Here is a 17,249-nt window from a genome sequence, read left to right as displayed (position 1 = left end):
TTACTTGTTCTCACTTTTAAAGACTCAAAAGAAGGTGACATTGAAGTTTGGATAGATTAACAGACATATCAGAAGTTATTATCATATCGTTGGAACGGCAGCAAAAGAGATCAAACAGACTGCATCCATAACCCCCAGGCTCTCACAAAGCAGCTGTGCTTTCTCCGACACAGACATAACAAGCGAGGGTCAAGCAGATCACCACTGATGGCTGTATTCCCAGACCCTCCGCCACTGCCGGCCCAAAATATCCACTGACACACTTGGCTCCCATTTAGACGCCTCACGCCTATTTCTATCTCATTCATGTCGCCTTCAAAATGCACGTTCCAACAAGCTGCTTTGGTCGTGACCAAGGACTTTGATATTCATCCTGGTTTTTTTCTCACTCGCTGCCATTATATCAACATCCTGGTCTGTCAGCCCGTCCACCACTTTTGTCCAAACTGAAATATCCCAATAACTCCTGCCATGAAAGTGTAATATGCATGGTTCCCAGATGATGTATCTTAATGACACCAGTAGGTTGATATTTATGTTTTTGAGTGACATTTCTTAACTTTTGGAAGAATCACCATGACATTTGGTACACATTCCCACATGTCCCCCTCAGGATGAATTGTAGTAACTAGTCGTAGATCCTTTGACTCTTCATCTGTAATCATCATCAATTCAAATTATAATTTGTTCAATAATTTGATGTGTCACCAAATGCCTGCAAAGCTAACGAAATTCCCATCTGTTCTTTGTTCTTCGTTCAGAAATGTTAGCAAAATGCTGTTTTCCTGTTAATAAACATCCCACCAGCTTAACAAAACCATGTTAGTATTATCAAAGTGGGAATGTTAGCATGCTGGAGTTGGCATTTAGCATTGAGAGCACTGCTTTGCCTGAGCACACCCCCCCAGAGCCTCTAGCATGACTGTGGATTCTCAGTCTTGTTGCAGTTTGCATGCTCAATATTATTTTGCCTCTCATTTTTCCTGGAAATCGCAGCACATAACTCATTTTCAGGATGTGAAGTATGCTGAAAGCCTAAATTGAGCCTAGCAAAGGCAACCAAAGACAAGTATGACTGCATAAGTCCCTCTGAGTGATTGAAATCGCAGGACATTTCTTGAAGAAAGAGCAAAATGAAACAGATTCTTAAATCCAAGGAAAACAGCGGAGCACTGTTTGAGCCTGTGTTCAGGCATCCTGGAATAATGCGTCGCTCCCACATCTGAGAAAATGAATGGAGAAAATGAATGAGCTGGAGGGAATGAGTTCAGTCTGGGAGACAGACACGGGTTGCCAGACGACAAGAAGGCGCTAGTAACTCCTCCGTGCCATAACCAATATTTGGCACAGTCCTGCGTGTCAGTACCTGCCGCATCGACTTACAGTATCTCCTCCCTAGCTGGTTTTATTTATCCTACACATCAGGAGAGGGGTGTGCGTATTCATTAAATCAGACGGCTTAACAGGGAGCCATTCTCACTGAACCATAAATACCACTTAAAAGTGTTTGGTTTGCATTTCAAGATGACAGCTGCACATGATGATGAAACTATATGTGCCAGCCATGTGTTGTCTCTAAGTATATGCCTGTTTGATGTAATTGCCATCTACATATCTCACACAAAGTCAGCAACTGGCTTATTATTATCTGCAGTGATATTTAGTGTTCTCAGACACAAATAGAAAAAAATCCTCAGTGACTGAAATGGGCCTCTGTAGGCCTCCACGATGACCAACTGTTGAGTGGAATAAAGCAGAAATTCAAAGTTAATCTAATGACATAAACGGGAAGAAGTTCTTTTTCAAGTTCAGTGTAAATGTGCACTGGCTTCTCAATCACTCGTATCACCCCCGGTGGCTTAAAGTTAAAGCCGACCCTTCTCACAACAAAGATTACCAGCTTTTGTCCATTCAAGTTAGCCCTTTTGTTGCAGCACCATTACTCAAAGATGACGCCATGCGCCGTTTCTCTCATCTCTCCTTTGTCCCAGGCCTGGCTTTGCAAAGGTTGCACTTCTGCTGTGGACATTAGTTAGGCCACAGGAAGGGCTTTCAGGCTGTCACCTCTACTGATTCTGGCCCTGTCAGCTGGTGGGATTTAACTAAACACTCATTCAGCAAATGTGAATGAAGCTCGGCCCTGGCTGTCAGGTCTGCACACAGAGGTGAGAGCAAAGATTAGCCTAGACGGGGAAATTATGAAGTAGAACAGGAATCCTCTCGGCTTGAACACAAGTTAAAAATGAAGACAGAAAGCCCTACAAGTTGCAGAAATTGATGTATTTGAAAGATGTCGTCTCATGATTGTCTTACTCCTACTTAAAAATTGTCAGAACACATAAAGTTAATATGTTTCTGAGCAGAGTCCTTAACCTGCTCACCCTACCCTCCCTTTGGTCGCACACAGAATGATCCAGATGTGTTTTTGTCATGTGGGGCCGACAGAACGGAGAAGCTGTCCGTCCCCCTCCAATTTCACCTATAATGAACCCATAACACAGCCGGACCACCACAGTGTAAACAGCGGAGGCGGCGTGATGCTTGTCCTGGATACGTCAGTTATGTTCATTCTCCTCTGTCATTACCTCTAAAAATGACAACATAGTTAAAAGCAGGGCTGCAACAACCGTTGCTTTCAGTATGGTTATTGCAGCAAATGTGTTATGATTAATCAATGAATCCTTTGGTGTATAAAATCAGAGTCAGAAAATAGTGAAAATGTCCATCACAGAGCCTGAGGCAACACGCTGAAATGTCTCATTTTGTCTGGCTAACAGTTCAAACCCCAAATCCAAGACGGCACATTTGGAACCAGACAGGAGACGTGAAAAAGTGATGTTTTTTTTGTAAAAGAATTACTGAAACTATGAATCAAAATTGTTACTAATTGGTCCTCTATTGATTTCTGGTATCGATTAATCCGCTTATGATTTCAGTTGTGGTGAAAAGCCAGAGACACATGTATGATAATACACTTTGGATGTGCCCTCACTACCATGTCCAGTGAACTGTCACTACAAGGACTCTGCACTGGATATCCATTATGTAAGATCACCTATTTTCTATTATTCATGATGGATTACACATCATACACAGTATTCAGAGTATTCAGTCAAGTTTTCACTCCGCGGTCCAGTCATTCTTTGGTGTGCTGTGTGTGCTGAGTCCCCTGAGTGTTTCAGGATCATTATTGTCATTCTCCTGGGGGCTGTGAAGCCAACACGGCGGCTGGGCAGTGATGGAGTCCTGATCCCGGAGAGGAGTCCGCTCCGGGTTTTACCTCCGTCTTTTTTTAAAAACCACCTCTACTTTGGAGCAGTGAAAAACACACTAGCATTAGGGGCAGCAGATGACCCGGCGCAGCAGCCAGGAGCACAACAGTCCTCTCTAACAAATGAAAGGATGGGGGGCATCAGCAGCAGCAGCAGCTGAATTCAGAGAGGCTGGATCAGGGGCCGAGCGGAGAGAACTGCTTTCTGATCACTCTTGGGTCACTTTTGTTGGATTTAATTCCCGGTCCGCACCAACATGCCATTTGCCAAACGAGTCGTGGAACCTCAGCTGCTGTGCAGGTATCAGATCCCAAACGAGGAAGGTCTGCTCTTCGAGGATCTGGTCTCCATCAGTAATGTGGCTCTGTCTCGGACCCTGCGCCAGCTGTCGGACCTGGCCAGACATGCCTGCTCCATTTTCCAGGAGCTGGAGACCGACCTCACGTCCACCAACCAGCGGGTCAGGGGGCTGCAGAGCAAGATCAGCCAGCTCCAGCAGACCTGCTCCGAGCTGGACCCCAAGCAGGAGGCAGTGCGTGAGTACCCGGCTCTGCTTTCTCCCTCACGTCCGGGCTGCACGCGCAGCGCCCGCGCGCGGCTCTGAGAGAACACGGCGCGAGGACAGAGCTCCAGGACGCTTTCTTGGCACTTTTCACCATGAATTAGAAATAAAGTCAGAAATAAAGTTAGCTAGGCTCACCACGAGATGCATCATGTTGAGTCAACACAAGACATGAGCTTTAAAACTACAGGAAAGTACGAGAAAGTCGCAGTAAAGTCCCCGTTTAGCGCACTTTAAGCTAGTTTTTCAACTTCAGGCTAAGTTGATTTAGTTGTGATGTTTCCCTCGTTGTTTCTGTAGCTGTTGGCCTTTAGTTAATAGTGGGAGACATGCGCTGCTGTTTTCGTCTCTTCCCACGCTGAGGGGCGTGTGACAGCCTGGTTCATGCTAGCAGCCTCTTAGCTATTACACTGCTGTAGACAGCCAGGGTGCTAGTCAGCTGTATACAACTACTGTAAGGTACAGGGAGGATGTTAACCTGTGTGTGTGTGTGTGTGTGTGTGTGTGTGTGTGTGTGTGTGTGTGTGTGTGTGTGTGTGTGTGTGTGTGCGTGCGCGCGTGCTGCCTTTGTACAGCTAGTACAACAAATGTAGGTTTTTACACCGTCGTTGTGAGGACATTCCTGTCTTGTGAGGACATTCCTGTCTTGTGAGGACATTCCTGTCTTGTGAGGACATTCCTGTCTTGTGAGGACATTTTACCTGGTCCTCACAATCTCAAAGGGACACTTGAGGGTAAAGACTTGGTTTTAGGGTTAAGGTCAGAATCAGGTTGAGGTTAGGGTTGGGTTTAGGTATGTAGTAGTGATGGGTGAGGTGAGGGGAAGGGGCCGGGGAGTGCGTTTTGTCAATGAGTGTCCTCACAACTTCAGAAGGACCAGAATGTGTGTGTGTGTGTGTGTGTGTGTGTGTGTGTGTGTGTGTGTGTGTGTTTCTGATTTATAGATAATGAGTATCAGTGTGTTCTCATTTGAATCATTTATTTATGGGTTAAGGTCAACATGATGCTTCATGTTCTGAACTAGTAAGAGCTCATTACCCTGATAACACAGCATGTGGCCATTGCCTGGCTTCTTTAGTCCCCCCCCCTTCCTAAATAATGACTGGGGGGGGGGTGATCTGATATTGGTGTGTGTTTATATATAAACCTACTCTCCAGGAAGCACTTAAAAAATCTGTGCACCCCTCTCTACCCCCAGAATTGTCCGGCCCGGAACAGTTTCCCCAGCTTGGACATACCCCAGTGGATTTACCCAGCTTTAGTTTAGGTTCAGCAAGTCCTTGCATGTTCCCCCAGACCCTGCTTCCTGTGGCCTGTGATTGGGTTAGTTTGCCTAAAGCTATTTATCCGCTGCCTGCCGCAACCACAAAACAGATCTGTCCCCTCTTAAACCTGATTCAAACTTCGAGATGTCTGTGGAGATTCTGTGTCGCCGGCGTTCGTAGCTCTTGTTTGAGGCAGAATTTGCCGACTGGATGTCTTGGCCTGTTAAGCGTCATGTTAAATAGTCACAATGTTAAATAGTCACAATCAAGCTGACCACTTGCAATATATCTGTAAATCTCCTGAGTCATCTTGGTCATATGTAGATATCTAGATGTTGTAAGTCAAAGGCAAATGGATTTGCTGTTTGGTCTTGAAGACAGTTTGAGCCTGATCTGAAGAGGCTCTATCGGGTCGTATTTGCAAGTACGCTCCTCTCTGAGCTGGGATGCAGCACTTAGTGTTAATGGTTGATTGTAAGTGACACAGTATTAACATTTCCCTTTGACTCCAGCTCCTTGTCTAACCAAACTCTGTGTAAATTAATTTGGGAAGCCTGTTTCATAAAGGTAACTCTTGGAGTGAGTGATAGAATAGAGTGATTAGAGCCCTGCTTTGTTAATAAACTACTCATGTTTAAGCTGCTGTATGAAGTTGACACCAAACGACAACATTAAAGTCAAATAATTTACCGTGTGATTCATCCCACGTCTGCAGCGTGTTGTGAGTATGTCAGGATTAAATGATCAAATCCCTTCACAATACATGTTGTACAGGAGATCTAGCATCCTACGTTACCACAACCCCCTTTTGCCTGGAAAAGCCTAATTACTCTTAATTGTGCTTTTCATATTAATGGTGTCAGGGGCAGCCTTAAACAACAGAGCCCTCCCTCATCTGAATGACAATTAGTGTAAATGGAGCAGTTCAAGGCACCGAGGGCTCAGTGGGCGGGGGTGGGCTTTATGATGTGGCTGTGACTCGTCCCCAGCGTGACTACTGAAGAACACAGCTGCAGAGTCGTTTGCCATATTGGATTTTACAGAATCAGATAGTGGCCCATTGGTGAAGTATCACAAGCGCTGCCCCATGCAAGACGCCCCGCTGTTCGGAAGAAGTTTTTATCTGGTGGTGCATCAGATAAGTAGCATTGCTGTGTGATGTAGCTGTTTTCCTATTCCCTCTGAGGTAATATTTGTATGCGGGCATATTTTTAAATGCATGGTGTGATGCTGACACATTTAGGTCAAACGACTTGGTTTGCTAGAAGTGCAGCGTCTCTCTTTCACTTTTGCCCAATCTCATATCGAGCTTTTTATTCTCTATCAACAACACCGGCTGCACAAGAGCCGTACTTAGAATGCCAGCAGATCCATATATAGACACTTAAGTGATGCGTCTACTGTCCATGATTGACTGGCGTGGCTGTTTATACTGAGGGATCCAGCTAAACAAGCCCAGAGATCCCTTTAAACATACAGTAAATACTTTTAAAATGTTTCTGTAGAGATGAAAAATGAGGAGAAGTCAGCTTTGCTTGGCCATCTATTTATCCATATCTATATGAAACACTTTCTTTCTCTTCCTCTGTGTCTTATTCTTGGCCTCACACACACACACACACACACACACACACACACACACTTACTCACTTGAACACACACACGCACACACCAGGAGCCTGGCATGCATCCCTCAGCCCTGTGTTTGGACAGCTCTCCTGTGACACCCCATCAGCGTCTGCATTTTGACTACCATCAGAGCCCCTCAGCCACACCGGGCTCTGTAGTGCAGTCCCGTGTAAGAGCACTCTGCTGGGTTTTAAGTTACACTGGCTCAGTGTGGAGGGGGAGCTGTAATACTTGTGGCGGCAAGTGGCCCTCTGGCTTTTCTGGTCCAAGAGCACATGGCTGTCAGTGTACCACATTCCTTGTACAGACCGCACCAGAGACTGTCGCACAATAATACAGGAAACTTTAAACACAGTGGCGCTCAAGACATTAATAATGCCTTACATTTCTGGCGCTGATACACCAGTATCTTGTTAAATCCATAATGCATTAATTTGCAAATTGTGCAAACAGTCTTACATGATAATCTTGTGACAGTTAAAAGTGATAAGGCGTGTTATCGGTTGTAGTATTAACATAAACCTCCAGTACAAAAAAAGCTTTGAACAAAACACGCAGAAAGGTTTTATTTCACGCCCGTGCATAATTGGGATAATTATGTGCATAAAATTTCAAAATAGCTGTAATGTACACCAAGAAAAAGTGTCTGCAAATGATCTAACGTAGCAGGACAGGACCGATATCTTATCTTTGTAGATAAGCTCGCTGCTTGTTTATTGCTGCGAGTAGAAATAACTTTGACCAAATGTGCAGAATTCACAGTTCTCTCTCTCGCTTGGAGAGCTCACTCTTAGATTATACATGATTTAACCAGCTGACTAATTAAGTTTGCTTTAAAATTGTAGTAGTGCATTTGTAGCCGTCAAATGCAGTCAGCTTAAATGTCTGGACTCAGAGATCTCTCTTGACACATACTACGCGTTATGTAACATTTCTGAAAAGACAAAGGCCTGCAGCGGTGACAGTGTCTCACTGCTGTGCTCAGAGGTGCTTTACGCTTCCCACTGGGCCACTTTTACCCTCGCTTAAATAACCACTTGAGTAAGACTGCGCACCAACTATTTATGCTCTGCAGTCGCCGTCCTTTCTGTCTCTTGATCTCACTCCAGAGCCGGTCTTTCAGTTCAGCGCTGTGACCTTCGCGTGGCTCTGAAATGGAAGTTTCTGTGGACAGAGGTAGCACATCATCAATGCTGCTATGAACTCCACTAGAGCAGCTTAGACCAGGAAACCACATTAGCTAGCTGACAGTCCTTCCCTTCTGCGTTTCACTGACCCAGACCAGCCATTATTGGGACTTTGATTCACTAAGTGAGGCTGCAAAAACGAGTCAATGCACACTCCACCCGAGGTCAATAGTGACCAATGCTAGGATGCACGACAGAGCTTCAGATAATGTAGGAATGAGCATATTTTGTCAGTGAGTGAAATGAGGCTGTAACAGTAGTGCTCTCTCTAGAGATGCCTTTTTTGTTCATCAGGTAGCTAGCTGACTTAAATACATGTGGTGGGAACAGACGTGGAAAGAAATTAAGGCCACTAGCCTCAATCTCATTTCATGAAGCGAACAAAGACTTTAAATCACTCGCACAAAGAAAAGAATTATATCCGTGAACCTTGGATCACATTTTTACAGCAAGATCAAGGGCCCCCACTCTTCTTTTCTCTTTCATTATTAGAAGCGTGAGCAGGTCCGGACAACCTGCCGTTGATATAGTACCCCTGCTAATTATAGAGCACATTTCAAAGCCTTGCTCATTTATTCCTGCAACCCCCCCACTTCCATTCCTTCCCAGACAGACACTCAGACAGCCATGATGCCATGCCTTGTTGTTTTCACTGATGTCATCCATTCTGTCTGTGCACTGTCATATTTTATTTCTGCTTATATTCAGCACTCTGAATTTGCATTTTTAGTACCAGAGTTCCAGAGAAAGTACCAAACCATGAACAAACCACTGGCTTTTCTTCAGTATTCTACATTGTAACTTGATAATATGATGTAAACACTTCATTGTCAGTGAATTATTCTTATACCAGAGTGATTTGGCATTGAAATAAGAGGTGCGGTCTTTGTACCAAGTTGAACTCAAGGTTTCGCCTTCACCAGGCTCCATTAACTATGTGTGTGTCTCAGCACCTCAGCCCCCGGTGGATTGCCCGGCCTGTGATTGAAGTGGTTTCTGCTGAACCGTTCTGTCAAGTCAAGCATTCCAAAAAGCCAGTGACCAGGAAACCACAATGCTCGCTTGCACTGCTGGGACCTTGCACCCCACACGTGCTCCCTAAATTGGCGTGGATGGCTGGTGTGATTAGGGGAGACGGGGAGGGGGGGGGGGGGGGGGGGGGGGGCGGGGGGGGGGGACTGGAGTTAAGGGTGGAAGTTCTGTTTGTTTATGAAAGGAGACGTTTTGTTAAAATTAAGGTGAAGGTTTTTTCATCGCTTTGCTTGAGGGTGATTACACTTTACATTCCTGTGGTGGGACCCTCCATGAGAGCAAGTGCTTCTGAGCTGGAGTGTGGGCGTCTCTGCGCTCACCTAAAACCCTTCTGCTGGTCCTCTGTATATTTTCAGGTATATAGAGCAACATTTGTGTTAAGTGTGTTCAGGGCCTCTCCACTGGAATGTATGTGTGTGAAAGATTCCTGTTTTTGTAAGGTCAGGCTCCTTCAGAGGAAGTTAAGCTCTGGTTTGTTGTTGGCGAGAGTAGATTGTTTTTTTCTTCTGCAGAAATCGGAGGCCATGATAAGCTATCTCCTTGCCCTGAGGTGTGTGTGTGTGTGTGTCTCATACACTCCCACACACACACACATTTATTTAATAACATTCCCCAGCAGTCGTTGCTCTTTATGGAGATCTGAGTTTGGCGCTGAGGAGCCAGCAGGACAATTCAAGCCTGTCCTAAAGAAGAGGTGGGGGGCAAAGTCATCTAACTCCTGACCTCAAAAGCCTGCTGACCTCAACCCCCCCCCACACACACCCCTTTAAAACACAAAAGGGCAAACACTGCCGCCTCCATCTTGCTTATCACTCGGCCTCTAAAGACTTGACCCGCCAATTAGAGTGGATTTACCGTTTGACATGACACTGAATAGCCACAGGTCAGCAGACCGGCACAACCCAGTCCACGGCCAGGGATGATTAAACTGTCAGAGTCAACTTAATAACTTCAATAAATCCTCCCTCCAGGTTGTCACTCATGACTGGAGAAGAACTGATCCATGAGAAGCTGCATGGCTAGTTTGGGATGTTTTTGTTATCCTTCACTTCCTCCAATTTCTGTGAGTTCTCTCCCGTTTTAAATCCCCCCATTGAGCTGCAGCAACTTACTCTTTTACTTTTTATGCATTTAACTCATGAACACCTTTCTGACACATGCATTGCCACGGTGGCTGTCGTATTTTTCAGTTATCGTGACCTGCCGTTCTTGTACCGAAAACAATTTGCTGCAAGTACTGCTTGTAATTTTGCACACATAATAAAGATCGGTGTGACCTCACCTCTGTTTAATCAGGAGAAATATTCTCTGTTCTTGGCTCTAACACATCTGCCCGGCCTTCTGTCTGAACCCACATGTAGGTGTTATTCTTAGTACTGCTGCTCAGGCTACAAGATTTTGCCCAAAGATCAAATAAATACATGTCTGACTTAGAGTCAAACTAACTAACTGTAGCATGCAGTTTACAACACCTCACCACATTCCTTTCTATGGCAACCTGGAGAAATATTGACAGCTCAGAGGGCTATAAACCTATTTGTCGGCTGGTCCTTTGTTTCGCCGCCACTTGCCAGAAGCATTTCAGGCCACCTGCCTGGGTTTCCTCTCCCAAGTCAGGCTGTCTTTAAATGATACAATCTCCCACCCTGCTTTTGTGCTCCTTCCTTCCAGGACACCACCGTCACAAAGACAGACTTAAATATTACGCAATGGAATTATTCTTACAGAAATGTTAAGACACACCTCAGGATCTTTGCAGGAAGAGAAGATAAAAAGTAAAGTGAAAGTCTCATGAACTCTTCTTACTCCATTGCTATCTGGTGAGAGAGATTAGTTGGAAGTGAGAGATAAAGGATCTGAGACGCTGGGAGTGACTCACTGCCGTATACGAAGAACCTTATTACGGAAATCCTCCTGTGCTCTTTGAAAGATGCTTATTCTGCCAATGGCAACTTAAATGCTGCAGTGTCTAAATGAACCGTGAATGTTAATCTAAATTTTATAATAGGCATTAAGATATCCTCATTTGATGCTAAGACAAACCTAAGGTGTAAAAAACGTTGGGTGGTGGGGAGTTAAAATTGACCTGGTATTTTAACAGGAAGGAAACACATGTGAATTTGTAGTCTTTGCCATGCATGTGTTTAGACTGGGATTTGACTGGAATGTGAACCCCTTCACCTCGTCTCTGTATACAGCCCGTGGATCAGCCAGGTTGAGTCTTTAAAGTTGAAAGAGCCTTTTCATCAATCATGCTACCATCACACAAATGATGTAAAAAAAAAAAAAAAAAAAAAGAAGAAGAAAAGAAAAGAAAACACCTGTGGATATGAGGGTGTGGGTGTGTCTGAATGGAAGGATCATCGGTTTAGGCTAAGGCAATTAGGTGCGTTGGGATTTCTCTTCACACGTAACATTTCTGGTGCCTGTTTTTTTTTTTCTCAGTCTTTTTTTTTCTTTAGTCTCATCCAAGCACAGAGAGATACTCTGCAGTGGTTAATTAAATTAACACCTTCTAAATATTTAAAGCAACCTGGACAAGTGACAATCCGCCACATAACCTCCCGTAAATCTACTTGTCATTTTTACACTTTCTTGATTAAACCACCAAGACACCATTTCACATGTTAATTACTGAGATTTGCTGGACAGCTGCTGGCTGTAGCTTCATATTTAACGGACAGACCCGACAGTGATATCTATGTTCTCATCTAAGTCTCTGTCAAGCTATTATTGTAAAGATTTGGCAGATTTTGGTAATGGCAATTGCACCCAGAAACTCCGCCTCCACAGAACGAACATCGCTATTGATGAAGCCTCAGTCAGAGAGCTTCTTCTACTTTATGTTTTCTGTTGTGTTTGTGTGTCTGGTCTAATAAGCTGTCCTCTGCTCTCCTCGTACGACTGCCGTTTCAGGCCAGATTCCCTCTTCATGGTCTTATCAGCTTCCTGCTGTGTTTGTACCGTCCCGTGGGCCCTCACTTGTCACACTGATTTACACTTTTAGTGCAAGTGGTGGAAGGCGCCCTGTAGCAGGCTGGTGGAGTGTTTGCGAACGAGCACCACTGACCTCGATACAGAGATTTTCGGTGCTCTGCTTCTCGTCACTTCACCACCTTTCCACAAAGGAACTGTGACAAGATGTTTCCTTTTCTAACTTCTATCTTTCGAAGACTGGTTCTGCATTAGGAAAATGCCAGATCTCGCTCCATCTCAATAGTTTATCAGCAGATAGAGAATTAGCCCTCTCTTAGTGAAGATTTCATGCCAGATGTTCTAACGCTCTACATAACACTGATTGTGGCACTGAGAATAACCTGAGGTCTCCTCCTTGGACAGGTCAACGTAAGAGGACAACTCTCTTCCTCTCAACTCATTGTGCTATGATGCACACACTAGTTGACCCTCCTGCACTGGCTTTTGTTCCTGCCTGCTTCATAACCTCCTCCTCTGGGATATTTCCTCGCCATCCGGATTCATCTTTTATCCTTGCCAGTAATTTCTGTGCCTGCCCACTCCCTCAGGCTTTTTGTATACTTTGTTCTTCTCCTCTGACTGCTTTCTCTGAGCTTCTGGGTCTCTCTCCCACTCTCACTCATCTCTGTATCCCAGTTTTATTTTGAGATTCAGCCAGACCCGCTCCCAGCAGCCCCACTGGGGAGAGACCATCCTGCTATAGCAGCAAAAAAGTGCTTTGCCATAAAAATGGATGACCTGCTCTCCATTATGCTCTGCTTTTTAGTTAGAAATTGTCTGAATTAAACATTTACTGACCACCAGTCAACCCAGAATTAATGCCTTATACTGGCTAAATGTGAACGGGTTAATACTTGATACCGTTTCTGACCACTAATGTGTAAATCACTGCTCAGTGACTTCTAGTAAACAAGAGGGCTTCATTTGTAAAATCGAAACTGAGCTCACTGTTCTCTGGGTTCACAGCAGCCAAATGAGTAATCAAATGTCCCTTGGCTCAGTCTGAAAGAGTAACAGGGTTCATTTCATTTCCAAGTAAATCCTTCCAGTTTTTATTGTGGGCATTGTTACTGAGCTCATGGCACATCAAACGTCCACACAGTCTGCTGCGCATAGCTCTCACCAGCAGATATTTAATTGGAAATTAGAAAACAGGAAACTCTAGCTTACCATTGGTCTCTCACATGTTTCCAAGAAATGGATTCTCACGAAGAAAGATCCAGTTACCAATCTAAAGGTTGCACACTCTGGTGGGAACTTCCACTGACATCTGAGTACTGACAACATGCATTGAATGAGACGCTGTATTGTTGCTTTTCCACAATGAAGGTGCAGAAATTGTCAAATCTCTGGACCCCACCTGTTCAGATTGTGTCACGCAGTGGCATTGTGTCTCTAAAACTGTCTGAAGCTAAAACAGTGGTGTGGTTCTACCTTAACAAACACTCATGTTTACTGTACACTTGAGAAGCCAAGAAATGGTACAATTCATCGGTAGTTACATGGAAGGATAACACCCATGTGTCTTAAGCCTGTTTCACACATGCAGTCTACCCCTGAAATGTTCAGGAACACTTTGCCCATGGAGTCATGCGTGAACGTGAGCAGAAATCGATATTCGGGCAAATCTGTACCGCCAATTTCCCACCTCAAGGCCTTGCAACATTTCAGGGAGAATACTGGTAAGGCTGCGTTATAGATAAAATCATTGCAGGGACAAGCACCTAAAGGTTTACGTACTTCTGATGTGAGGTGCTTTCACATGACATGACCTTGCTAATCCTTTCATTGGTGATTTTATAACTAACAAGTAACGTATCTTCTTTTGTTTGCATACAAGCTCCTTTTTTCATGAACGGCTGAAATCAGAATCAGATATAAGAGTACTCCTCCCCTCTTCATTAGCCGTGTTCCTGACAATAATAAGGCACGCCTTTCACAGTGTGCACCTACATCAGCCTTGCCCAATTTTTGACTTCTTCTGTTGAGTTTCATGGCGTTTGGCATCCATAGGTAATGCATCTTGCTACCTGCAGGACTATCATGTGTGAAAAGGCAAAAGACGGAAGTGTATGAATGTAGCTTCATGCGTCAATAATGAAAATTACTAGCGGCACCTGAAAGGATATCGCAGTAATTTACCAGGAACTATGAGTGAAGGAGTTTTTAGCGATCCTGACACGCCTACAGCTTTAGTGTTTGATCAGCGTGATAATACTCCCACAACGCCGAATATGTTGGGAGGGAGAGACTAGATGAAAAAAATAAAAAAATATCTGGGACAAACCCAGTTTTCTATCCTCCATTATAGCTGCTATTGGGGTTTTGTGATGATTAGCCCAGTCTGTCTTGGCAGACGCTCTACATCAGGCAGCAAGCCATCACAGCGCAACTTCCTGCAAGAGTTTATGCTTCATTCTTAGTTATACAATGTTAGATAAATCAAATAAGCCTTTTCTTCTGGTTTGGATTTACACTTTCAATAAAAGAGCAGCAATGATATCAAGACAATCACTGGCATGACTTTAAAAATGTTACTCGCTTTGTGTGCTGTAGAGGACAAAGCGATCATATTGAAGAGACTGCACTTTGGAGCAGAGTGATAGACAGAGTCTACAGTATGGGACAGGAAGAAAAAAGGCCTGGAAAGCTTCTTTCTGCTCAGTTATTTTGGTAAAGTTATGAATGCTGCGGGCGGCCGTAAAAACCAGGAATCTACAGCGAATACCAAAGTTTAAACGCAGTCAAAAAGAACAAAGGTGACTTCAAACAGGAGTCAGTAGTCGAACAACCCTTTGATGCCACCGTGCAAGGTGTATAACAATGATGCCAAAGGTCATTACAGCTGGCAAAGCTCTCAGTTTTGTTTTCACATGAAACATGACCTTGTGGAAAGTGGAGACTAAATTCGCTTTAGCAGCCTCTTTATGTACGTTTGGGAGTGTCAGTATTTGTATACACATTAATAACGTTTTTATTCGGATTTGGCTGTACTGTTTAATGTCTACACTTGTGGTTTTGACTTGTTTTCTCTGTCAGACCCTGGAGAAATAGTTCCTGGAAATAGCTTTACATGACATTTGAGTCATTTATGGGAAATGCGAGGGCTGTTGGCCGCTGTTGCATCACATAACTAATAGAGGGTCAGCTTGCCGAAGATTGTTCTCATCAGTTTATTTAAAGAGAGTATTCCCTCCCTCTGGCTGTATCTGAAATGGTAGCTGGACGTGGTGTACAGGGGAAAGTACCTAAAGGTGCTGCTGTCTAGTTACTGGCTGATAAGCTCCATCTGTTGGCCGTCAGCCTGGACCCTATAGCGCCGTGGAAGGTGTCTTTCATTAGAAGCACGGACTTTCATTTAGACTCTCTCCTCCTGCTGGAATACTCTCAGGAACACTGCTAAACTTTTACCAGACAGCAGGGTTTGTTTGTGTGTGTGTGTGTGTGTGCGTGCGCAACATTTTCCTTGTGTGGGAAACTGAGATATTTCATGAAATGCATTTTCTTTCCAGCTCTCTAACATCAGCAGTTTATTCAATGCAGTGCAATGCTTGTGTTTTACAGGCCATATTTATATATCTTACACACCATATTTATACATGTTATGATAAAGCTATAAGAGGCACCTAGAAGCACTGCGGAGGCTTAACTACACTTAGCGTGACTAGGATATTGATAGTCAGTGGTGCTTGTTAAAAGAAAGTTGTTAAATGGCCACCGTCATGATGTTTATCAGTCTGTGGGAAACTGTGACTATTGTGTAATAAAGATACACACATTTCCTCTCAGTCTCACTAGAAAGGTGGGTTGTTCAGACAGAAGCTTCTAAACCTTTTCCGAGCTTTGGAATAGGCAAAAACGAGGCTTGTCCTATTTACACGCAACAAATTTGACTACATAGTCTTTTAAGGCAGACAGGAATATTCATTCAAATTGTGCTACATATGGCGTCAAATCTATCTCCGACTCCTTCTCCAAGTGTGGCTTGATCAGTGGCATCCCAGTTCGTCTGTAGGACCAACCTCTGATTCGAACACTTGAGGTGGATCTTAGGTCCAAGCATGAACAGGACTAGCTCACAAACCCAACCCACTCCCCAGAGCCTCCATCAGCCAGTGAATGGGAGAAAAGTGGAGGTGAGTCAGACGATCCCTCCAGAAAATTGAAACGCGTTCAGAGAGACACATGTCTGACTGGGATCCAGACATAAAAGCACTTGTGTAAATAAAATGGAAAGCAGGGCTTGACGGGCTGCCATGCTCAAACAGGCCGACGTCGGGACGAAGGCCTACCCTCTCACATCTCTTTGTGCAGGCGAGCTGCATGCCAGCTGGCCGCTGCTGGGAAGTTTTGTGTGACTCATTACCTCTCCATTGAGGGACACAAAGCCGGGCCGCACTCGCCCATCAGAGCTCAGAGTCTCCCAGCCTCCCATTTCCACCTTAACGGTAGGTCAAGGTCATGGCTCCCATGCTGGGATGACGCCCGGCAGCTTCATCCCCCAGCAGCCAATCAGGAACAGAGCTGTCGGTCACGGGCCTTTTTTGAATGAGGCTGTCAGTAGGAAGTCTCCCCATTCACTTAATGTCTGGACAGTTACCTCGGCAGCACTTTGTCCAAAGGAAGAAATGTCCCAGTTGAACCCATTTGGCAGGACACACTGATGGCCATTGATTTGAATTCTTTCACTACATGTGTCCTTGAAGTGTGCCCCTACCTCATCCCCTGTTTTATTGCCTCGCCTGTTTGTTCACACTGAAACTAAATGCCACGGTGGCACCAGCTTGTAACAGAAATGCCGCATTTATCACCATGATGACGTCTATTCATTGCTGCCATAAAGGCGTTGTGCTTTTTTTTTTTTATTTAGCCCGTGAACCTTCTTGTTAGTTTGGACAGGGTGGGCTCAGCGATGGAGGAGCTGTGCTAAGCAGTGTTTCGTTTGGGTTGTGTGTTTTTAGAGGTGCAGTGCTAAAGGGAGGTGGATCAAAGACTACTTCGCTCTGACAGATGAGAATAACACATTGTAATCAAAAGCATGTGCAGCATGTGTTCGGAGATCCAGGTTGTAGATGGAGGGCTGTGATCTAAGTGATCTAAGCGGTGTGAAAAATAGCTGCTGTGTTTTTCTGCGCTTAAAAACATAATAAACTGCATACCGAGGCAGATTATGATGAGGTATCGAAAAGCAGTTACTTTGCTTTTCTTTGCTCTCACTCTGTGTGCATGTGGGTTTGTAAAGTTCATGTATTTTTCACTTAAGTAACCCAGCTCATATCAGGTTAACCCTCTATCTAAATGTGGGAACCTGTGAGACATTGCTGGG

The 17,249-nt window shown here is 44.5% G+C and overlaps 1 protein-coding gene across 1 annotated transcript in view; it reads left to right on the top strand.

The window, feature by feature from the left end:
• The first annotated feature begins 3,354 nt into the window (after positions 1-3,354).
• nhsa (Nance-Horan syndrome a (congenital cataracts and dental anomalies)) overlaps positions 3,355-17,249 on the top strand; it is a 51,422-nt gene continuing 37,527 nt past the window's right edge. Inside the window, exon 1 of the mRNA XM_070831915.1 lies at positions 3,355-3,808. Coding sequence (XP_070688016.1) covers positions 3,529-3,808 — 280 coding nt within the window. The 5' untranslated portion in view covers positions 3,355-3,528. The remainder of the gene's footprint in view (positions 3,809-17,249) is intronic.

The sequence above is a fragment of the Pempheris klunzingeri genome, chromosome 6 (genome assembly GCF_042242105.1).
Source record: "Pempheris klunzingeri isolate RE-2024b chromosome 6, fPemKlu1.hap1, whole genome shotgun sequence".
Taxonomy (NCBI): domain Eukaryota; kingdom Metazoa; phylum Chordata; class Actinopteri; order Acropomatiformes; family Pempheridae; genus Pempheris; species Pempheris klunzingeri.
Note: the sequence above shows the minus strand (reverse complement) of the source record. Positions and strands in the feature narration are given on the sequence as shown.